Genomic DNA, 24,436 nt, shown 5'->3' with positions numbered 1-24,436 from the left:
AACCATGTGTGCGCTGATGGTCCTTTAGCCTGAAAGCTAAAAATAAAGTGTTCTCTGCGTAGATAATTTAGGGCATTATTTAAGACATTATAGGAAAAAGTCTCAAGCACTTTCTTCAAAAAATGCAATTTATGGACTTAAAGTGCTGACTCCTGCTTGCCATAGAGCACCTTCATGAAGTGAACATGAGGCACTGACCTTTGTTTCTTTGAACATTGAGGTATATTTAAAGCATATGTGCAGTAAGAGCAAATTGTTATGGTAATGTTTCTGAAGACCAATTATGGAAGTAAGTGGTTTACTGGTCATGAAATTGGTATCCTCGCGACCTATAGCTGCATATTCTTTCACAGCTAACAAAATGCATTCATATTTGCATTTACACTCATATAATCATCAAGAGTATTGACATGTGGACAAGTAGATATTTAATTGATGAGAGGTGTATCATGTTTCATGTATTTTAACCTTCTGAGCACCGACCCCCCCGAGGCGGGGAGAAGCCCATCTCAAGTTCTTAGTGAGGTCTGTTCAAGTAGTCGTATGAACCCCAAATGAGTTCTAACACTTGTGTTATTTAATATAATTTCTTTCAGAATTTATTTGTGAAAACTTTTTTTTAAATAATAATTTTATAACATATTTTTATCATAACTATGACCATCTAGCATGGTATGAGCAATATTTCCCAAAAATGCCAATTATCAGACCAATTATCTTAAGTGCAAGTTTTTTTAATGAATTATGCTGGGGGGGGGGGTACGTGTTAGCCAACTGTAACATAAGCCAGCACGCTATCACCAAATGGCATTTTAATGTCACGTCAATTTGTGTTTCATTTAGAGTGCAATAAGAATGCCTTTCTTGCTTTTTGCATGTAATTTATGTGCCATGGTTTCTGTATTGACTGCAATGTAAACACACCCACGGCGACTTACACGCAGGAAAAAGGTATTTGAGATCGGTGTGTCCAAAAGTGTTGTTACCTATGTTTATGCGTGTAAAGGTAAGGTTCCGCCTTAAAATAATTATGTGAACTAAGTGGTTACATTGCCTTAATCTAACTGTGATAATGTTTCAGTAACTTGGCCTTAATTAAGTGACGAAAAGCCAAAAAAGAAACGACAAGCGGACATTAATATGCCTTCCAATGAGATTTGGTTGGAATAAACAAACCTTACATGTGAGATGAATGGAACAGAGACCATAGCAAAAGCTTCCCAGGAAAGATGTTGAATACCAATGCAGCTATTCTATCCTCTCAGACAGTCCAATCATCTCTAGAAATGGAGTTGGTTCCGATTCCAGAGTACACTCATTATGAGGTATTTGTTTTGTGACATTTATTGAATCAGATCATTTCAAAGCAGAATTGGAGCAAGAGAATGACGAAGCAAGCTCAGGCAACATGAGCTGTGAATAGGACAACGGTACCAGTCCCAAGGAGAGTTAGGACTGATGAGCATCCCAGGAGGTAGTAGCGCAGGGAGTCGACCGCCCACCGGATGGCCAGGCACTCCTTCTCCACTGTGCTGTACCTGGCCTCCCTCTCGGATAGCTTCCGGCTGATGTAGAGGACCGGGCGGTCAACCCCCTCTACCTGCTGGGACAAGACGGCCCCCAGCCCTCTGTTCAACGCATCAGTCTGCAGAGTAAAGGGAAGAGAGAAGTTAGGGGTGTGAAGGAGCGGCTCCCCACAGAGAGCTCAGATCCGTCCACAGAAAAATGATTTTACATTAAATAAATTGAATTGCAAAGAAAAAAAACACATTAACTGTTCTTTTTGTATGCAACTGTGTGTGTTTTCCTTTTATAGCTCCACTAAATCCCACATTATGTGAATTCTTCAGACTACAAGACCCTCCTCTCTCTCTCTCTCTCTCCCTCCCTCCCTCCCTCTTTTTCTCTCTCTCTGCGATTATAAAGACTCTATATAGATAACATAACATATCCGAGTCATTCATTTGTGTAAGTGTCACACAGTTTATTTTTTTATGTTTGGCACTGTGGAAAGTCCTCGTGATGAAAACGTTTGGAACAGACGTTATAGGTTCGTTCATCATCCAATCGGATCGCTCTAAAAGTAAAAAAAACAGTAACACACTACGCGTCTCTACTGCGCAGACTCACTCAGGGACGAGAGTCTCGCTTCCCATAGAGGATATCCATTCTTCTTATAAAGGTAATTAAAATAACACTCTTTTGCAGCATGTCTAGTCTTCTCAATGGACACGAGTGTAAACAACCTTTGTGTCGTTCACTGTCTGTATGTAGAATATCAATGTTACGTCACGACTATTCCCCTGCGTTCTACTTATGTTGTTGTGCTAACCGGCGATTGTTAGCTAATCTAGCTAACATGATCAAGTAGTAGTTAGCTTGGCACCTTCCTGTAAAGCTAACGTCAGCTTTCGTGTCACCACCTGACTCTGCTTCCTAGTGACCGATCGCGTTCAGGTGATCCGCCCTCTAGAAAGGGTTTCGTTAACCCGGACACACGAAAATGAACGAGTCAAATCCATGTGTCATAAATAAGACGATAAGTGCATTAATTTGGTTACTGTTCATTCATGTAGCACGACTCAAAATAATGCTTTCAAAATGCACAAACTATATTAAATACAGCAGGAAATGCGACATGTAACACAATGGCGGAAAACATTTAAAAGGAAATTGCAGGACAAAAAACAGGAAAACAACATATAGCCAAAGTACAAGCTATAGTGATCAGTGGTGCTTGGTCAATAAATAATTAGTTTAGACTTTAGAGATGATTAGCAGATCACTACCAGGTGATTTAATAGGGTTCGTACGGAAATAGTCAGATGTACTTTGGTCCCAAGATGTATAGAAAAGCATCTGGAACACTCTGTTTGTGATTTCGACTGCGTTTGAAGTGCATTTTAGCTCCGGGTAATGTAACTTATTTTGAACAGCTTACTTCAGCTGACTACTTGGACGTTGTAACAAGTCTGTCACCAATTGTCATCATGAATTATGATTAACTACTTGTAGCTGGTGTTGCATGAAAGTCTGATGGTAAAAGCAACTTAAAGGGAGAGTGAGACTTCACGCCAACGTGTCACTCTAAAGTTAAAATATTAAAATGTAACTTTACAGGCACACCATTAAAGGGATAAAGCTCATAGCAGGAACCACAGCGTCTCTGGTTTGAGTCCGGGCCAGGGACCTTCTTTTTTCTCCTCTCCCTTGGTTTTCTGTCATTGCTACAGTTGGTTTTTGAGAGGCCCTGAAATGCCAACACAATTGTATGTACTGCTCTGATGTCTGCACACCTGATTAATGTACATTTTGCATTATCAGCTTTTATTGTGTGTGCGTTTGTTGTCTTTTTTTTTTTTTAAACAGCTCTCAGGAGCTCAACACCACCAGTAAAGCTGTATAAGCACCGGGTTGACGGGTCGGACGGAAGTGGCGCATCGTACGGGGAGCTGCCTACTGAACTCGCCATGAGCTACAAACCCATAGCTCCGGCGCCTTCCGGCTCCAACCACACACCTCCAGGTTCTAACACAACTCAGTTATTGGCCAATTGACATATTGTTAAGGATGTAAAACATGCTCCACCATGTCCTTGGCCATGGAACATATTTACCATCATAAATCTATAGTAGTCAGTCTAGCCAGTTTTATATTGTAAGGAACTCTAACAACACCACATGGTTATCATCATGCTGACATAATAGTTCAAATAAAATGACTGATCGTTAAATCAAAAATACTCACCATATTAACTAAGAGAATGGTAAGTGGCTATGGTATGCAAGTGATAAAGCACTCTGAGGGACAATAGTGTAAAAAAAAGAATGGACTTTGGCATATGTGTATCAGTGAACCCTAGATAATTATTACTTGTACCTTACTGAGATTAAATATAATGTTTCAGAAGGCAAGTTTCCCCTCACTGTTCTTGGTGTTACACGTTTCAACCATGTGTTACATCTATTCCCATCTGTTGTCTAGGCTCCTCGGTGCCCTCTCCCTCCCTGCCCTCGTCATCCAACTTTAGGCCGGCTTTTAGTGACTTTGGCCCACCCTCCATGGGCTTTGTTCAGGTATGTCTGAAGTACGGTTATTCATGCTGTTGTGTTGTCCTTGGTAATAGTATAAATATAGATAAATAATGTTATATTTTTAAGCTATACAGTGATGCACTATCTTCATATTTTCATATTTTCTCTGAAATAACATACATTTTTCACCTAAACCTTTTTACATGTAGGATTATACAGCATGATCATTGTAATAAACTAATATGAATTTATTTTTCGAAGAAACACCATGTCTACATGAGATTTGAGGAAATCTATTCTTTATTATTAAGTTGTACTAATTATTCACACCTGAAATAGGAATGTGCTCCTATTTTCTGACTTATTGAATGAATGGGAAATTGCTTATCATGTTCACCAAAAGATAATTTTTCTGTTCTGACATTTTCTTACCATAATGCCTAATTTATTCATCCACTGCAAAACAACGTGGGGGCTAGTTTGAACGTCTTGTTTGATGTGGAGGCTGACATTGTCCTTCACTTTCCCACTCGATATTCATAATTTGCTACATCAAGTGTATACTGTATATTGTCCCTCCTTAACTACATGTATGCATAGTACATGCACGTTATCCAATAATCAAACCACAACCAATCTTAATTATGTATTTTATGTGAGCCAGTGCAGGTGAAAAATTAGAACTTGTACTGGATGCTATGTCTTTGTTAGCCACTTTGCATACATTTCCTCACTTGGGCTGCAGCAATTCATTTATATTTATTTCTCTATTCATGGACTACAGTAAATACTGACAGCTGTGGAAGGTAGTTACTATGAGGCAGCTGCATGCATGGGACTTGTATGGATGTGTTGCGATAGCAAAGGGGGTGACTGATTTAAGTGCATGCATTTTTAAAACCTTGTTTTTGTTGAATTTCCAGCTGTGACAAATCTTAATACTATTTTTTTTTTCTCCCCCAAACATGACATGTTTGTGAAAATACACAAACAGCCTGTCAAAGTGTCTCAAGGATCCACCTACAGTGAGCTTCTGTCTGTCATTGAGGAAATGAGCCGTGAGATCAGGCCGACGTACGCTGGGAGCAAGAGCGCTATGGAGAGGCTAAAGAGAGGTACGTTTAATTTGTCAAAAAGACTTACAGTACAGTCATGATTTGTGTGTAGTTTGTATCATAAATAACTCATAAAAGTGCTGGGGGGGGGGGGGGGGGGGAGAGCACCGTGTGGAATTTCTTTCAAAATGGTCACAAATGTTAATTACATTAACAAATGAAAAATAAGATTACAAATGTGGACAATACTTTGTATTTTGTGATGTTCACAAATACATGCTCCAATCTACACTCAAATACCAAGCAATATTACCACTTGTAAGAGTTTTATCTGTAGATATTAATACCGTACTAACATCATTTTCCCCTTTTGAAAAGCTTTCTGTGTATACAAATGCTACGTTTAAGTGCGAGTGGAAAACTGGGACATCTGGGTTTTAGGTGAATTCATGTGTGATTTCAGAGTGGGGGAGATGTTTTTCTAATAGACACCAGAAAATCAAAACTGGTTGTTTTGTTGATTTGCATTGGATTTAAATACAGTTAGAAGCAAAGACAAAACAAACCCAAAATAAGTTTGGTTGATTTTGCTATTATTGTTATTTATTTAAATACATACAGCAGTGGGATGTGTGGACACCGAACAAAGAGGAAGTAAGGCCATTGACAACAAAACATAAGGAATGATCATTTTGCTACTGCCATTTTTTTTGCTCCGTTTTTAAATTCAGATGGAAAGTAATGAAAATGTGTGTGTGTATGTATATATGAGAGGTAATAGACTGGCGTGATTTAAATATAATCTCATGCATTAGAAACCTCAGCAACTGCAGACGTTGTGGTGTTAATTTAAAGAAGGCGAACAGACGGCTAAACCCAATTTAGCATTTAACTTGACTTGCAGGCTTATTGTTATCTCAGCAATAAAGGCTGCCTTGGATGCAGTCGATTTTTGTTAGTTGAGGTATACTCTACCAATTATTGTAGCAATGCATCTCGTTAATGTCAAACTGTTGATTTAATACCTCCTTGCACCTTGTCCTGTTCAGGTATAATCCATGCCCGTGCACTGGTCAGGGAGTGTCTTGCAGAGACGGAGAGAAGCGCCCGCACATAACCTTTTCAAAAGCTCCCTTCACGCCTCACTCTTTCCCGACTAGAAATCTGTCCTCATCAAGATCCCCATCGTCTGTTTTACAGCCATATCTTTTCCCTTTTTGCACTTTCTTCAACAGCCTTTTATAGGTGCACTTTGTCCTTCTTGTCGCCACTGTTCCCTGCATTCTGCCACACCATTGTGTTCATCACAAACTTTCTGTGAACTGTGGGGTGTATGCAAAATGCAGTTTTGTATCCATTTTGAAATTAGTGTGGTGAATTTCTACACATTTTAAAGTGGAGCTGTGGGTAAAAACCTTACTAAAATGGATGGGAATGTTTGAATGATTATTATTTGTTCAATAGTGGCAATTGACCAAGAAAGCTGAGGTTTTTCAATGATGAAATCAATGTAGCTGCACCATCGTTCAAGTTTCTTTTCTGATCGTCACACCACTGAATATTTTGTTAATATGGATATTTTGAACATCCCCCATTTCTATCCATCCATGCTTTTTCATATTTTGTAATGTAAACACACATTACATGTTTCTCAATCCCCAACACACTGTACATCAAGTCAATTTGTTAGTATGGAAATTTTGTAAACCGGATTTTTGCAGTTATGTATGTATATCTTAATTAAATAACAGGAAAACAACTTTCAGTGTCCGTTTCATTTGTGAAACATGTTTAATAGGTTGTTAGGGAACTGATCTTTTCCAGTTATACTGCAGACAGTGATTACCGTGATAAAATGTTTTTTTTATTTCAATTACAATGTTTATTGTTAACGTTTGACTGGGAGACTCTTCGCACAAGGTTTGAAATCCTTCAGGGCATTGAGCGAATAGACTGTTAAAAAGGCCACAAGATGTTTTTGGATAATTTCTTTACAGGTTCTCTCTGATATTCAGAGCATCAATATAGCAGGAAACAACTATTTGCTAAAGATATAGTAATGTCTAGCTGATCAGAGAATGATGTCACACTCCCTCTGTGTGTGTTGTTATCGGATTGTCCGGTGTACCGCTGATAATGTTGTAGACACGGTAAGCTCTGTTGTGGTTGTTTGCAGCGACAGCTTCTAGCCGCCGGCTCCGTCATGGCCACGTCAGAAGGCAATCCATATTATAGATTTGCTCTAAATATTCTACTAGCCTACTTTTCAAAAAATCCATTGAATGCAATCGTAATTAATTGAATCAATTACACCTGTGTTTACCTTGCTATGACGCGTCAAAATGGCTGCTATAAAAAGGGCCAATTCTGAATTTACCTCCTTTTTAAAATGTAGAACATCTTTTACTCCAGGATCCAATGCAAATTGTTCGCAAACATATTTAAGTAAAAATCAAAACTGGGGATAAACACATTTATTGTCATGTACATAATCACAACCTCAATAACATCTCACTTCAGAAAAGTCAGCCTAATAATCAGCTGCTTCACGAGAACAGTGATGACTAGCGCTATATAAGCAAGTGAAGGACAAAGTGAGGGTTTTGTTGAGTACATCTTGATAAAAGCAATATGATGGTATAGGTCTTATGTATATAAAATAAGTAAAAAGGAGAAAGCAAAGATAGGACAAGTCCATGTGTGCAGTATAATGATTGTCAGAAGACTGCTTGGTTTTCCAGTCGCATCAACCAGGAGAATGCTCTCCTGCTTATTCCAGTGCTTCTGCTGTTACCAAGATCAAAGAGGGGGTCTGGCGTGGAAGGCAGAGGTGTGCATGTGAGTACATGATGTTCCTTGTGCACAAAAAAAAAAAAAATCACTCTTTGGGTTTCTATCGGGTATCCATTGTAATCTCTTTAAAAAATTATGAGTAATTTAGGATTATTGACAGTGCTGCACATATTTCAGAGAAAGCAAGACAACATAAAATGTTTAAACTACTCGTTTCTAAAAAATAAAGCAGCAAATCCGGTGAAAACCTTTGCTCAGGATAACATGCTGTAGTAGTAGCCCATTACTATCAGCAAGTTATTTCCCAAGAGTATTGACATTTCTGACTTTACTAAAGATCGGAAACTATGACACTCTAAAATAATGATGCTGTTGGCCAGTACATACCTAGGGTCTCTATGGGATTTTGGACTGTCATTGAAGTCAAGCTGATAACGTCAGCCTACCTTAATCAAGGACTGAATATTACTTTGAGAGAGAGGGAGTAAGGCAGGAATGCAAATTGCAACTGAGTATATATGCGTGACTTTGTGTGTATGACCTGACTCCTGTGACAATATCTTTACGCGTTCCATGGGAGGGCAGAGTGGCAACAGTTTTTGGCTTGGATAAAAACCTTAAAACACCAGTCAGCGCTGTTTCTCCTCCTTCTTGAAATCTACAGGCTTCCTCTTGTTCCAACCCACTGTGAGATTCAACCCTGTGAGGAGGAAGAGCAGATACTTCTTTGAATTTCAACATTATGTTATAACAACTGCTTAAAATTAATATCTGGGGGGCAGATAGGAGATGCAGATAAAATAAATAAAGTAGTACTCAAAGTAGACTGACTGTAGTGACAGTGGCTGGCGTTCCGTTGTAGTTAAATAGGTCTTTGTAGCGACCCTTTTCCTCTTTCTCTTTGGTGCGGATCCTCTCCTCCATGGCCTTAAGCTCCTTGGCAATAGATGGTCCCAGAGAGGGGTCCAGCTCCAACACCTTATCAAAGTCTGCTCGTGCCTCTACTTCATTCCACACTGCAGCGTGGGCCTTAGCTCGCTTGTAGTAGGCCTTCACATTGTCTGTTAGGAAGGGGACAAAGTCAAATTCTTAATTTGCACATAAATCAGGGCTTCACCGCATCTTGGAAAACGCTTATCCAATTCACCAGTCATAGAAAACACATGAAAAATGAGCCACCAAAAACAGATAACATTGCCATCTGAAAGGGCCATTTTATGTTCAGGATCATAATGACTTTCAATGGTAGTTTATAGACTAGAGTATTTTGTACAAGGTGCTCTCAGGTTATGTTATGGAAATGCTATGAACAAACCCCCAAGTCATGTAGCACGGTAGCAAAAGCTACTTTCTTCCCAGCTTGTTTTAAATGGTTAAATAATGATAAATTAATTAAATCATGCAATTTAAAAGGAGTCTACTGGCCACATGATTTAGCCATCACTTAACAGTGCACTTGTGTGGCAGACTCATAAACCCTGAAACAACTTGGTTGTTTAAGCTTTATTAAATTAAATTGAATCAATCTACCATGTACAACACCATCAACAAGGCCTTACCCTCATATTTGAAGACTATGGAGGAGCAGTGTTCAATGACTTCGTAGTACTGGCCCTGGAGTAGCTTGCACTGGCAGTAGTTGAGGAGCAGTGGCGTGATCATATGGTCCAACTTCACCCATACTTCATCCCCAGGGTGCTCCTGAAAGGCGAGACCAAAGTCACAGAGAGGAGTTACAAAATGCTTTTTATTGCCATTTAAGTGTTTATACTAAATACATGGATTTTATAAACACTGGATCTGATCTTTATTGGCTCGTATTCAACTGTGCTCTAACCTTCATCTGTAGATTTTTGAGGCAGGCAACGCCATTGTAGTACTTCTCCATGGCTTCCTTAATTTCGCCCTTTTTGAAAAGCATGTTGCCCTCCTCATGGATCTGAGGCACAAGCTCGAGCTTCTCTTCGTCTGTCATAGCCCACACGTCAAGCTGGAACGATCCTGGAGCCAGAACCTGAGCAGAGAAAGAGATGGAAGATCAGGAGCAGCCGGAGCTTGCACTGCAGGGGAAAATAACTGTAGTTGTGCTCAGCAGCACAAGCAACTCTTTAAATTGTGTATGTATGTATGTATGTATATATATATATATATTACATTAGAAGTGTATTAGATGCACATATTTTTCGAATGCAGTTCATTACAATATCCGTGCAAAGGAATATACATTTCAGTTTTTGCTTCAATTGTGTGACACTAGTTTTCATCCAACTATAAACAAAACAATTTGGACTGCATGATATCAATAGGTGTTTACAATATGTTGTCACCTTCATATCTTAATATGTAACCCCTTTGATTTATGAGAACTTTAGCTTCTTTTTTTTCACAAATTATATTTGTCAAAGTAAGATATAAGAAAAGGGGTATTTGGACCAAAACATAGGTATTGTGTTGGTGATGCAATAGAAACAAAAATCAAACAACACTGTGTGAGCTTGCAACCCAACAAAATGACCACCATTGATATTAAACTCTGCCTGCTCACCTCCAGCAGCTCGATGGAGAACACAAGAGGCTGAAGATTGGCCTGAAGCTGATCCAGGTCCTTGTGCCCCAGAGAGTGGTGGGAGTGGATCTGAGCAATGCCACAGCAGTGCCTCTGGCCTTCAAGGGGATCCTTACCAGCACTGATGTTTCTCAGCGACTGGGACACGAGCGGATAAAGTGCTGTGTGCTGAGGGATGAGCAGAAATGGTAAATACAGACACAACCAGATTTCCACTCCATTCCAGATGTCCAGCTTACTAACCTTATTGTCACAGGTAAATTCTGCAACTTCGCCTTGTTTCATGGTGATGACCACTCTCTCCCACACAGCTAGTTTGAACTTCTTGCCCAGGATGAGCTCCATGGGTTTGCTGCGTCCCCCCATGGTTCTGGAGTCATCCAGCACTTTGCCATCACACAGACTGGTGCGGTAGTGGAAGACCACCTGATAAACAAATATGGGACAATTCACACATCTCACACTGCTCAACAGACCTATGCGGTTAAAATAAGCAGTTTAAGGACATGAGATTCATTCGATTCGGCTTATTTACTAGAAACAAAAGAGCAATCTGTACGGATCTGACGCCATATAGTCTACGCTCTATCCTATCCTGACCAATCACAACGATGGGAAATTGATTGGCGTGGTCGGTCGACCAATCAGCGTTCATAAACACATGCCATCCTGGCCCACCCCCTTTCTTTCCATCAGATGAAAAAAAAAATAAGGGCACAAAAAAATGTAAACCGGCTAAAAAAAATAGCAGCCCCAAGCACATCTAACGTTGTGTAACCACGGAGGGAGCAAAGCTCACACGCTTGTCAGCGCTGCCCGTCTACACGCGCACTGCGTTTACCTGTGACGTTCACATTAACGTCTAACTGACAGTCGGATGTGTTAGCTAGCTAGTGATAGCATGAGCTAAAGTGCTTCATCGCATTTTCTTAAACTAATTCAGCGGACTGGCCTCAACAATTCTTCAACCTTCGACACGCTGTAGTTTTTACCTTAGTTCCATTGGGAAAGGTCGAGAGCTCTCCTTTCCCAGGACTGGTCACTTTCTTTATTATTCCTTCCTCGAGAAGCTTGCGTGCCTCTTCCTCCATCCTTGAACGAGTCTCATTTAACGACGGACGACGATGTTTGCCGAAGCCGCCGGCCGAGTCGTTTCGTAAGACGTCCCTTTGCGCCCCACAGCGCCCTCTAGACGTGGCCTGCGTCATTGAAGGCAGTGGGCTGCAAGACTCCCTTTTCCATGACTACACAAAAAAAATGTCATGAAAATATACATAATGAATGAAGTACTAGTACGCCTTTACATTGGCCAACAACTGTAGTCAGTTACTCCCCGCAGTGACGAAATGTGCAGGATTACAGTAGCAGACTGGTAAAGTCCACACAAAAAAACAATATAAATAAACAGCAAAACCGTAATAAAAACAGTAAAGAATCCACAATAGCAATATTATATATACAGACAGAATACAAATGTATTTATAAAAATGTATTTATATTGCAGAGGCTAAAGTGATATGGTTCACTAACTATGGACAGTGTTAACATACAGACACATATTGCAAAACTGTCATTATGTCAAGAAAATACACCTATGCTGTGTGTGCAAGTCATATATCTATACGATGCATTGTCTCTTGTATGTATACCTAAATCTGCAGTCTAAACGTCACACCGTTTTCTTCTCACGATCAGTTCACTTTAAATCGGAATAGATGGATTTTGGCTAAATATCTCACTTTATTCCTTATATTTTAGGGTTCCTGCATCTCTCGGCGTCCTCACTTTTTTCCCACCTTCCACTGTGAAAATGAGTGCTGGTTTAACTCCTGCAATTTAAATATGCCAGAACCGCAGCTCAATATCTAAAATCAAGAAATTAACAGTTAATTGGCTCCCTTGCTCTGACCATGTTTTGATCTCAACTTCACATCTGGAAAGCTTTGTGACTTAATCTTACGCAGTTTTGATGCTTTGTTACTTGTGAGCCTTCAGCTAAGCTTCTTACTTACGGAACCAGCTCCCGTTTCAGTACAGAAGGCAGACACCTTCTCCAAATTTAAGAGTAGGTTGAAGACTTTTTCTAACGCTTATGGCCGACTCAGGATTGCCTTGGACCAGTCCCTATTTATGCTGCTGTATACACCTAGACTGATGGGAGACTTCCTAGGATACACTCTATCCTCCTGTCCTTCTCCGTCTGTACATTTTCATGTGCATGTTACTAATGTGGCTTTCACCCCTCCCAGATTTCCATGGATCGGCTGTGACTGTTGGTGTGGACGAAATCATGGTATGTCGTGTAAAACGACATACTATAGTATGGCTTTCAAAGTTTCATGTCAGAAAAAAAATATTTAAAAAAAAGTCTTAGTTTAATGACTACAACATTTTCATAGTATTGTTTGTCATAAAAAGTAATAATGTCATATGTAATACAAAAATTATATTATGTCAATCATGTTATAAAACGTGATGTCGTGAAAATATCATAACAGCATGTCATTAAGAAGTCATACTTTAGTATGTAACGAGTCATAAAATAGTATGCCACAAAAAAAATCATAAGTCCAAGAAGTGTCATAAAAAGTGATTATTAGTATGTCATAAAACAGCTTACTTGGTACAGCTCACTTTGTCCTTGTTTGTAAAAAAATCTCAATTGGGACAAATTCAAATATAAAAAAGTTGTATTGTAATTTCACAGTCATTATTCACACAACATAGAAAACACAGGCAGGACCAAGCTCCTTCTTTTTCGTGTACACATACAGCAATATCAGTTTATGTAGTGGAAACATAGTCGAGGCACTGAGTGGTTAAATTATTAGTGGTCATTACAATGACAAGAAAAAACAACCATGCGACATCACATGTTTTGTTAAAATGGACAAAATACAATTCATTTTAAGATAGCTAACAAATAAATGTGGTGAAAATGTAGTGCCTCATGAAATGTCATTTTTCAAAATAGGGTAGGTAGAACAATTTGAAGCCTCTCCTTCCTCGGACAGCACAGCTGATGTATATCACATGGTACACTGTAGGAAATACAGGTTATGGCATTTTTTATATCAACAAAACAAGACATGCATTTGCAGGTACAGGCTAAGGCCGAGCAAAAGAAAAATTCTATGAAACAATTTACCTCCGGGGATGAAGAGAAGAAATCCAGGTACAAAGAAAATAGCACTTGAAACACCTGTAAGAACAGCTTCATTAGTTACAACCCACTGAAAAGACAAAATAGAAGTGTAACATTTCTCATATGTCAAACCATTCCTTGTAAAAGATAATAATAAATAAAAAACACAATACTGGTCACAAAGAGTTATTCACATTATCTATTTCATCCAATTCACTCAAAATTACATTAAATAAAAAAAGTGATGACTAACCGCAACTCATCTTTATAGATTTCCCCATCACAGAAAACTGACTTAATATTATATTTTTGCATCTGCACTATCTGTGTCATTTCTGGACAATAAAATAGTTTATTTTCCTTACCTGCATTTGGATTCAGCTGTATTACAACACCCGTGAAAATAAGAGCTAAAATGAAATGATACAAAAAGTACATCAGTGTGGTGGGGGAGGGGACTATATATGAGACATCTGTTATAGAGAGAATCAACCAGGTCCAAAGTTCAGTGTGCTTAAGCATATCACTGACACAACACTGAACAAACTACCTGGTCTAAACTTGCAAAACTATCCGCTGCAGTCTTTTTATGTTAAAATAATGGAGCACACTTCCATATGAATCACTCCTTTGTTATGCAAAAACGTTTCTGTGACATTTAACATTGTAATTTACATTTTCATCATTAAAATTTGATCTACTTCATCCAAGAAGAAAAACAAACAAGCATTGTATTTCCATCAACTGTACATTTCAAGCAACTACTCTGAAGGGCTCAGACCATTAAGGACATACATTATTCATGTTACACTAGAAAATTCATGAGGAGAAACCTATAAAAATGTGTGAAAAACAGGGGCACACATATTACTCTTTGAGGACCGACTTTATCACAGCAAAATTATTCTCGTTGAATATTTTATACGAGTAAACAACTCTGCTTAAGACTCACCAACTCCAGTGATGAGGAGAAGGAATGAAGCAAGAACAACTCTTCTGTTTTTCTTCACGAGCGGATGGGACACCCACCTGAGCAAAATATTATTTCAAGTAAATGTGTGTGTGTGTGTGTGTGTGTGTGTGTGTGTGTGTGTGTGTGTGTGTGTGTGTGTGTGTGTGTGTGTGTGTGTGTGTGTGTGTGTGTGTGTGTGTGTGTTGTTTGAACTCACCCACAGCAGTGGGCAGACAGCTGTGTGACTGAACTCAAGGTGCTGAAGGACCACTGGGAGCTGCAGTAAGACAGAGTGGCAGGGTCGCTGGGGAGAGAGCAGAAATATACTTTATCTCACTTTCAAAGCACATGAAGGTCTACTGTCAAACGTTCTGCCAATAGGACCCACCTGATTTTGAAGAAGTTATTAAAGGAGGAATTGCCCATGCTGCCCAAGGTACCTTCATTTTCCAGATTCTAAAGAGGCAGCAGATAATAAAAGAGTTGACGTTTCAAGTAAATATATATATATATATATATATATATATATATATATATATATATATATATATATATATATATATATATATATTTTTTTTTTTTTTTTTTTTTTTTAAAACAGGAGGTCAATGTATACCTGATATTTTAGGTTACTGTGTTCAGGGGAGCCGACAGCAGCAGGCGAGGGGTGAGTCTGAGGTTTGGAGAAAGAGAGAGGACCAAACGTCATCTCTCCTCCTTCTCTGTCGGCGTCTCTGCCCTTCCACCCCTCTGTCTCTCCATCAGACGCAGCTCCCTCCTCTTCTCCCTCCAATGCAAAGGCATCGTCGATACTAAACTGCGTCGCCATGGCGAGAGCCTTTTACACGCCGAGGGCCTGTGGCTCGGTGCTCACTGTGGATTCAGAGCAGAGACCAGTGTTACCCACGGTGCATGCCACTCGCAGCGTGGAGAAACACTTCATGGTAGTTAAGTTGTTTTTACATTAATTGAAGGCTATTTTTGCTCCAGGAGACTTGTGTATTTCTCACGCACGCGCACACATGCCAAGGCTATTTAACGTGAACTGTTACGCACAGATAAATAGTCTGGCGCTCCACATCACCTCTCTGCAATACACGTATATTTATAAAGTTAAAAGAGCAGCTGTAGCTATGAAGTCAGGAAATAGCTGCAGTACTGCCTCGACTCGGCCTCCACATTCGAGCAGACTGAACCAGAGTTAACTGAAATAAACCGGCAGCCAACTGGCCATTGTTTCTGCTCTTTCCGCTACTCGATCAGATGACCTGGAGGAAGACTTACTGTCTGAAGTAAACTTTTTTTCTCCGGCAAAGCTGAACGCGACTCCAAGTTGTGAAGACACAGGTCACATACTTGTACACTCTGGAGATTATCTTCCAAACCTTCCTATCACGTTTGATCTCGAGAGCAGAGCGATACGAGACTTTGCAAAACTTTTGAGCGTCTCGTTCTATTTTTAACACCCGGCTCTCGATTGCTCTTGTCTGATTACGCCCAAAGATCTCTTCGAGGAGTCAGTTTACCTAGTCGAGTGTCGGTTTGCCGATCGACACTCACTGGTAGAGGAAGTATACGCAGTATCTGTGGTGTAAGAATACAAGTACTAATACCACACTATAACGAAATACTCCAAGTTTTGTTAGGTAGATCATAATAATCTGGAAAATGTACTGATGTTACTGTTATAGGCTACTATTATATAATTAGAGAACCATTACGTATGCATTAATGTGTAAGCATCATTGTTCTAAGCTAAAAGCTAACAGTTGTTGTTTTTTAAACTATGTTATATGACTGCAAGTATTGTTCTCCTTGTGAATATTTTTACCCAGCAATTATTTTTTTTGTTTAATTTGTAAACTTTCAGAAAACATTGACTTACTTATCTTCACAATGCTTATTTAGTGTTACCAATAGTTCACGTTTCAAATTAATTAAAATAATTAAAAGGAACAGCAGAAAATTCTCATATTTGAGAAGCTGAACCCATGAAATGCATTTTTACATGAAAAACAATGATCACATTTTTGTTGGTATCAATTGGCTTATCGATTAATCAACTGATTGTTATATATATATATATATATATATATATATATATATATATATATATATATATATATATATATATATATATATATAGTAGTTGGGTCAACTATAGTAGTTGGGTCAATATCACTATACGGTGCCTTTGGGACTTCCTAAGATTTTCCATTGAACTTCATATGCATTGTATTACGTAGATGTTATGCTGTTAGAAATGCATGTTGGTCAAGCTCCCACACTTTTTTATAAATGAACTGCATGATGACAATGTACTAGCAAACAACCACATATGTCTACCCCGTCATGGACACATTTAAAGTAGATTAAATACATTGTAATTACATAGTGATTATAAATTGTACATTTTCAGTAAGATATTAAGTCCCTTTCTCAACAACATATTTTATTTGATGGGTAAAGTATTTGGATAACTAAATTATGCAAATAATGTCCACCCTGCAATGGAAAACTTCCTGACAGGGTAGACAATGACAGAGTGGACATTTTTGGCTAATATTAGCATTTAATGAGCACATGATGGACCTTCAGTTAGCAATATGATTCAGTTAGCAAGGTGACTGTGTACTGTTTAACAAATAGATTTCGAATTTCTGAAAGATTTTTATATTAATTGATATTTCTCTATGACAGAGTGGACATGATACGCTTGACAACATAACACTGCACACGTTAATAGGATGAAAACTACGATATACAAGTGTAAATACTTAGTCTGCAACATGCCACTGTTTCAGCCTCCAGTGAAGAAAGACACATTGGTGGTAGTAATGTCACAGAAAATATCAGAGGTTTTCTTAAAGGGGAAGTTTCCCCATAATGACAGGGTGGACAGCAATGTCAGGGACACATGAAAATTGTTCAATATGATTATGAAAATAGAATATACATGATCAAAATGACTCATTTTATCAAATAACTTGTTGTGGACAATAAAACCATATCATTTTTTGTGGGATTTAATATCATTTAACCATCTATTACACACACTGTAGTTAGCAGAGCAGTGTGGAACATGCCAAAATCACGTACAGCCAATGAAACAAAACAGTATAAAATAATGAAAACACATTTTAAGAGACTTATCATTGTATTTCTATGTGTGTACATGTTTGGCCATTTATAAAAGCACCTCAGAGTTTCATTATTCTGTTACATTTTCATAATAACTGAGTGATTCTGATGGGACACCAGAGGCACTTTATAGTGATATTGACCCAGTTACTAAATCTATCAAATACATGTAACGGAATAAAAAGTACAGTCAAGTCAAAGTGTAGTGTATGTCATGGCATGAAAAGAAAATACTCAATTAAAGTACCTCAAATGTACACTTCAAGGTAGTGTGTTTAGTGGCATATAGAAGTTCCCTTCAAGTATGTGTGTGTATATACAACAATGCTTGCCAAAAAATTCAAGTCAAGTCGTCTCTTAAAGTATTCCTTAAACTGGCAAGAATTCAGGGATGCTATTATGTTTTTTGGTAAGTCTCTTATATGTATAAAGAAAAGGAAAAAGCTGAAAAGTGACTGACGGCTCTTATACTTCGTGGTAAATCAAATTGACTAAAATCCCTCCAGCTGTCCTCATGAGAGTACCAATACCCACCAACAGATAAATGGGAAACTGTACTTAAAAATATACTATTTAATGTAATGATCCTATTGAAATACTTTTTTGTTACTCTGCCTCAATCAATTTGGCACTTCAATGATATGATATGATTGTTGTCCCAAAACGTGGTAAAACTGTTTTCGGCCAATAAGCACACACTCACGTTCTTGTGTGTGTATAATACTCAATGCAACTGTTGGCAAAATCCAATTATGTAAAACACTTCAGACAAAAACATTCTGATATGGAAATTGGAAATGAGCCAAAGTGAAACTGCTTACCACCAATAATGAATACCTATGTTTCACTTGTCAAGATGAGCAGTTCCGATTGAGGATATTAAAAAAAAACTGGACTTTAAGTTCTGATATTATAAGTAATATAATACTATATATTTGCAATGCAAAAACAAATGCAATGAAGGAAAAACAGGAACATAAATGATCCCACTTAATATCTGTGAAATCATGGGATTTCCAGTAAGTCAGAAGACCTGCATTATGCAAACAAACATCTCTAAACCAATAAGCACAGATTAGTCATTGATGTTGCAGTTTAGAGGAGCAGTCAGTCAGAAGTGGTAGATGGAGTGAACAGTGACGGGTGTGGCAGAAACATTGTGGGTAAAAAAACAACTGGTCACTGAATTTGGATACATTTGGAAATTCAAAGTGAGTTTTTAATGTTTCTCTGACTTTTATTATTATTGATTATTCACTGAACAGAAGCACTATTATGTACAGTATATTATACATTACTTTTGTAATTTATCTTTTGAAGTTTTATGGGGATAAATCTCTGGCAATGGTGTATTTATTGCAAATGGAAGCTGTAGATAAATAAATACAGTTTTAAAAGTTTCAATAGTGGTTCCACATGTTTCACCGATTGCACCACATTATTGATCTTCTTTCCGGCTTGGTGCCATATTCAGTTTGAAATCCTCACTTGCAAAACAACTTGGCAATTTCAATGTACTCCCTTTGCTCTGTTCTCTGGTTCAGATGAAACTACAGGCTGTACTTTGCCTCTTGCTGCTGCTCAATTATGAGGTAAATTGACATGAACAATGTAGAATTTATACAGGAGCTGAGGTTGAATGTTTACCATTATCTTCCATAAAATATTGACCAAGTGCTTCAACCTCAACCTATTGACTCTTGCATTTATCAACTTTCCCTCACATGTTTTAACACTGTCTTTCTACTTAGCTTTCTTCATGCACACATCTCCGGGTTATACCTGGTTCCTCTCTGGAGCTGCCCTGCCTTTCCTTTCAAACAGACTTCACTGGAGCGGCCATTACCTGGAAATTCAATGGTCTTTATTATATGTTGTAACTACCACCACTACTGTCACTGTTTTTGCAAAAGTAAACAGTTATATATGTATTCAATTTGATCTTTTCTTAATGCAGGGGAAGATGTACTTGTCAGTGCTCAGTCGCCTGGCTCGCCTAGAGTTAAACAAGATGGATTGTATCTCTCTATATCCCCTGTTACTGCTGCCAACGAGGGCACGTACTTGTGTTTGATGAAGGACAACAACATGGAGATGATAAGGGAATACTACATTACAGTTAATGGTGAAGATCATACACACTACTCTTTTGCCACAAATACACATTTGAACATTTTGTAGTATCTATTTTGTAGTTTATACTGTATATTTAACATTTACATAATATAACATTCAGCAATACGCTTGACTCTCTCTGCAGCATTCTTTAGCTATACCATCAAGGTATTTGAAGGCTACACTGCTCACCTATCGTGCCATTTCCCAACTTCCAACCAAGTCAAGGCCAATGCACTTTGGTTCAAAGAGACAGGTCCTGACAAGAGAACACAGCTACAGCTTGAAGGCGATCCAACAGCTGATAATAAAAGAATAGAGCAGCTTTATCCACTCGACCATGATCAGACCATCATAATCAGAGACATTGTCATGGAGGATGCTGGACTTTACACATGTCAATCTGCTGAGGAAAAGAAGCTGAGCACTGTATATGTCATTGTTGAAGGTAGGTTTGGCAACCTCTTCTATATACCTAAAATTAAATGAAATAAGTTCATTTTTTTCTTCCTAATAAAAAAGGTTGGTACAACATTTGTGTACATTTAACCGTCTGCTTTACTCCCTTTCAGTTGCTCCTACTCGTGTTCCTCCCTTCTGCAGCAGCTTCACCACAGCGTGGGAGCCCTGCCAGGATGAGAACAGTCGCACAGGGGAGCCCATGTTGCAGGAATCCATCACAGAGTTTTCCATGAAGCTGTATTCTTACCTCAGAGAATCACAACCCTCCAGCAACTTGCTCTTCTCTCCTATTAGTATCAGCGGGATGCTGTCCCATTTGTTGCTAGGTAAGACAAAGGCAGCAGGTCCTCATTTTATTTTAAACATAACATAATGATACATAATGATTATTCATTATTCTTGTACACTATTCTAGTTTTTCTCTACTTATGTTAAATGTCAGACATACCTTGCAGCCTTCAATATCCCTCTAAAGTATTCCTGCTGTCTTTTCTTCTTCATGTTACCTTCAGGTACAAGGGGTGACACTCGTAGAGCCATTGAGACGGCTGTCGGTGTGCCTCATGACTTCCACTGTGTTCACTTCCAGATGAAGAAGCTGAGAGAGAAGTTGGCTGGCTCCTTGCAGATGGCTTCTCAGATCTACTATAATCCACGTATTCCCATCACAAGCTCACAAAATGTCTCCTCTGCAGTCAAAGAGATGTAGATATCCTGAGTGCTTACAAAAAGATCTCTATCGCAGCAACTCATCATGATGTCTGTGTTCTCTTCCTCAGAAATGAATCTTAGCGAGTCCTTTACTAACCAGTCCATTCAGTTCTATGAAAAGGAGCCCACCAGGCTGCTGGAAACCAGCGAGGAAAACACACAGATGATCAACAGCTGGGTGGCAAATAAGACCGACAATAAAATCCAACACTTGGTCGACTCCGTATCACCCAGTACACAGCTGATGCTGCTCAACGCTGTCTCCTTTAGTGGTCAGTATCCTATGGTGTGTGTATGTGCATGTGGAAATGGTGGAAACTAATAGTTTGTGTGTGTGTGTGTGTGTGTGTCAGGTCAGTGGAAGGTCAAGTTTGAAGTGAAACCCAAGAAAGGATTTTTCACAAAACTGGATGGTGATATGGTGAGGGTGCCGCTCCTCTATCACCAGAACTACATGGCGGCTATGGAGTATGTAGTTGAGCTAAAGGCACAGGTAAGCAACAGTCACCGTCACCCACCCTTTCACCAGTGGCGGGCCGTCAGGGCCTGCTAAGCCTTCTCTGCTGGCCTAAACAGAATCACAAAGTTTATTTTTTTATTATTTTTTTATAATTAAAAGTTATAGCTATTTTATAGTTTAATTGTTTTTCTCAAATGCACTACATGTATTATAACTAAACAGACAGCAGGCGTAGTTGCCAGCTCCACGTCCCACCACTGCCTTTCACATACTGTACACAGGAGAGGCAAAGATACTATTTGTAAAAGGCAAATTGTGTCAAAATGTGCACTCCTTGTCAGAGATATAACTCAATTAAATATTACACAGACATGAAACACACATGTTTACATTCGGTGAGACTTACAATTTGTATATTCCATGTTAAAACAAAAAAGAATTATAACTTCAGAACTAGTTTGAAAACCATCACATTTTCAGTTTTCTCTATCAAAGTAATCCAGTGGCAGTTGTGTATACATTCATGAGTACATTGCAAACAGGTCTAATACAAATACAGGTCTGTAGTTACAGTCTATAGCTAGTGCTAACTAGCAAACACTCCAAGGCAACATTATATCCCTGTTAATATCTTCCAAAGCATTATGGAAACTTGGGGTATGATTAATATAATACAGGAGTTGTAGGTTGTCTGAAGAGGGCCACAATGTGCCAAACAGTAACAGTCTTTTATTTTTCAACAGGTGGCCAGGTTTACCCTCTCAGGTGACAGCAGTCTTTACATCCTGCTACCTCGCTCCAGCAAAGTGACGGACTTGCAGCAGGTGGAGGAGAGGATGACGGACACGGCTGTGCGTCAAATGATAGAACAGATGAAAACAACATCTCCTCAGCATATCGAGGTCACTCTGCCCCAAATCAGGCTGGATATCCAGCCAGACATGAACATACTTATCAAGAAATTAGGTTTGTTCATCTTTCATGATCTTTTCTGTCTGCCAGTCATTCAGCTCAATTAAAAACCACCCATGCTTTCAGCGTGTATATTGCTTCATCTTCCAGCCAGTAGACATCCATTAAGTCTCATTTGTGAAATAACCAAACCGGCTACTCTTTGATCTCTTTCTTTGTGATTCACTTACTTTGCTTCTATCCATTTCCCACCCCTACAATCACGTTTCTGCACTTTTTTCTTTCTGTTCCCCCAACCAGGACTGTCATCACTCTTCGAGGATGCCAACATATGTGGTCTCTACTCAAAAGAGAGGGTCATTCTGGACGATGCCAGACACAGAGCCTTTCTTGCACTGACCGAACAAGGAGTCGAGGCCGGGGCCGTCACCACTGTGTCGTTCTCTCGCTCCTTCCCTTCCTTCTCTGCCCTGCGGCCTTTCATCATGCTGCTGTGGAGTGACCGGGCCAATGTGCCACTCTTTATTGGCAGAGTGACCGACCCATGAGAGAGAGAGAGAAATTATATGTTATATTAGGGCAATATAAATGCAGTAACAGCATTGCTTCAAGTAGATACTGTACTAAAGCGAGCAGTGACCCTCACAAAAACATATATCCAGGCCTGGATATGGGTTGATTTCAAAGATGATGATGAATAAACACATATTAATCCAACGCATATGCCTGTCTTATGTTTTTGAAGAATGAAGTACAATTGTGGATCACATCAAAGGAAGACAGACGACAACTGAAACAACTTCACTTTATTTTGCGAAGAAGTTACACAAACCCACCACAGGATGGCAGCCATACTGTGTGATTGACATTGACAGTGAATACACAGGGACTGCAGTAGTGAATTCCCCATCTCAATCGCCCGTGCCCTCCTACATCATTACAACTGTAATCAATTTAAGGAAGACGGAGTGTCAAAAATCTGTGACAGTAAAGGTTTTGTTTCTTAAAGCAATAGCTTGCTTGATAAAGCACAGCAATTGAGCAAAAAATACCCTGAATCATTGTATTCACAAACAAACACACTGATGGCATAGACTGTAAACACTTCAGCATTCAGAATGATCAGCCATGGTTGCACTCTATTATACAAGCTGATAGTGATTGCTAAACATGCAGCTGTATTGCAGATAAAATGATTACGTAAGCAAAGCGGGGTCAATAGACAAGAGTCCGAAAATTCAGTGACTGTAAACAAAATCAGCAGATCCAGAGACAGGAATAAGCAACCATCCAGCCTGAAATGTGAACTCTATTAGATCACTGTAACCCAGCCTAGCCCCAATCAACGAACTGAGTATTCCCAGAAATGCATCTTTGATGCCTGGATAACATAATAATGTTGTTTTGGTTTGATTATCTCACTGCCAACGTGCTGGGAGTTTTGATGTGCATAGAGAAAGTACTGAATAAACCTTGTTCATCCCTCTGATTAAAGTAATTTATGGACGAACAGAAAATATGTGTATGCCTACTGTAACACCACATGGTTTAGTTCCAAGCTTCGATAATGCCCAAGCCCTTTTTTTTTAAATCCTAAACCTAATTCACCACTGAAGAATCTTTTTTTTTTTGCAGTCAACGATGAGACATTCACAAGGTTGTTGAAGGACACCAAGAATATGAGCAGCCGGATCGATTAAACAGTTAGAAAAACTCCCAGAGGCCACTGACTGACTGTGGGTGTGCTAATGTGAACCAGTGTATAGCCAGAGCTGTCGGGATAGACGAACGGGGGAGTACATTTGATATCCTGTCCGGCATTCAGACAATTCAGTGATAGTCTAGCCCCCATGTACCATCGATGTTCAGAGATGTGTTTCGAGACACATAGCAGGCATGAGGGTTAAATCCGCAATCTGGATGGATTTTTTGAATATCTTGGATCCTGGCCTTTGATCATCCACTGTCCCGTGCTGCATGCATGCAGGGTGAAATCCCATTTTACCACCTGAGGGTAAAATGTAGGAGGGGGGACATTTCTACAAACAAGTTTGATCTCAGCCGGTAATCATATGTCACAGACATAGACA

At 39.1% G+C, this 24,436-nt stretch overlaps 4 protein-coding genes across 8 annotated transcripts; 2 read left to right on the top strand and 2 right to left on the bottom strand.

Annotated features, from left to right (window-relative positions):
* Positions 1-2,142: 2,142 nt before the first annotated feature.
* cdk2ap2 (cyclin dependent kinase 2 associated protein 2) lies at positions 2,143-6,834 on the top strand. Its single transcript, XM_079219409.1, has 5 exons — positions 2,143-2,182; positions 3,370-3,525; positions 3,985-4,076; positions 5,029-5,149; positions 6,139-6,834. Exons 2-5 carry the CDS (start codon positions 3,471-3,473, stop codon positions 6,204-6,206), a joined length of 336 nt encoding a protein of 111 aa, XP_079075535.1. The 5' UTR covers positions 2,143-2,182; positions 3,370-3,470; the 3' UTR covers positions 6,207-6,834.
* A 720-nt stretch (positions 6,835-7,554) lies between these two features.
* aip (aryl hydrocarbon receptor interacting protein) lies at positions 7,555-11,542 on the bottom strand (the record flags this gene model as incomplete). Of its 4 annotated transcripts, XR_013771002.1 has the most annotated exons (7): positions 11,441-11,542; positions 10,428-10,874; positions 9,720-9,896; positions 9,442-9,583; positions 8,714-8,943; positions 8,499-8,582; positions 7,555-7,901 (listed from the first exon to the last, which is right to left on the bottom strand). XR_013771002.1 is itself a non-coding variant. In XM_079219320.1 (6 exons), the coding sequence occupies exons 1-6, from the start codon at positions 11,537-11,539 to the stop codon at positions 8,577-8,579; spliced, it is 1,101 nt and encodes a 366-aa protein (XP_079075446.1). In that variant the 5' UTR covers positions 11,540-11,542. The 4 variants fall into 4 exon arrangements, 3 of the variants coding, with proteins under 3 accessions (XP_079075446.1, XP_079075447.1, XP_079075445.1); XM_079219320.1 differs by having other exon boundaries at positions 7,555-8,582; XM_079219321.1 differs by lacking the exons at positions 7,555-7,901; positions 8,499-8,582 and having other exon boundaries at positions 8,699-8,943; positions 10,428-10,616; positions 10,692-10,874.
* A 1,578-nt stretch (positions 11,543-13,120) lies between these two features.
* tmem134 (transmembrane protein 134) lies at positions 13,121-15,374 on the bottom strand (the record flags this gene model as incomplete). Of its 2 annotated transcripts, XM_079220038.1 has the most annotated exons (7): positions 13,121-13,489; positions 13,597-13,650; positions 13,959-14,003; positions 14,546-14,622; positions 14,763-14,849; positions 14,934-15,001; positions 15,162-15,374. In XM_079220038.1, 7 exons carry the CDS (start codon positions 15,372-15,374, stop codon positions 13,407-13,409), a joined length of 627 nt encoding a protein of 208 aa, XP_079076164.1. In that variant the 3' UTR covers positions 13,121-13,406. The 2 variants fall into 2 exon arrangements, with proteins under 2 accessions (XP_079076164.1, XP_079076165.1); XM_079220039.1 differs by lacking the exon at positions 13,959-14,003.
* Positions 15,375-19,230: 3,856 nt separating this feature from the next.
* On the top strand, positions 19,231-22,894 carry serping1 (serpin peptidase inhibitor, clade G (C1 inhibitor), member 1; the record flags this gene model as incomplete). The annotated part of the gene is made up of 10 exons (XM_079219350.1): positions 19,231-19,278; positions 19,438-19,546; positions 19,644-19,811; positions 19,947-20,249; positions 20,374-20,589; positions 20,776-20,919; positions 21,043-21,246; positions 21,328-21,467; positions 22,178-22,400; positions 22,647-22,894. 10 exons carry the CDS (start codon positions 19,231-19,233, stop codon positions 22,892-22,894), a joined length of 1,803 nt encoding a protein of 600 aa, XP_079075476.1.
* Positions 22,895-24,436: the final 1,542 nt, after the last annotated feature.

The sequence above is a fragment of the Taurulus bubalis genome (genome assembly GCF_910589615.1).
Source record: "Taurulus bubalis genome assembly, chromosome: 6".
NCBI classification, from domain to species: Eukaryota; Metazoa; Chordata; class Actinopteri; order Perciformes; family Cottidae; genus Taurulus; species Taurulus bubalis.
This window is presented reverse-complemented; position numbering and strand designations above follow the sequence as displayed.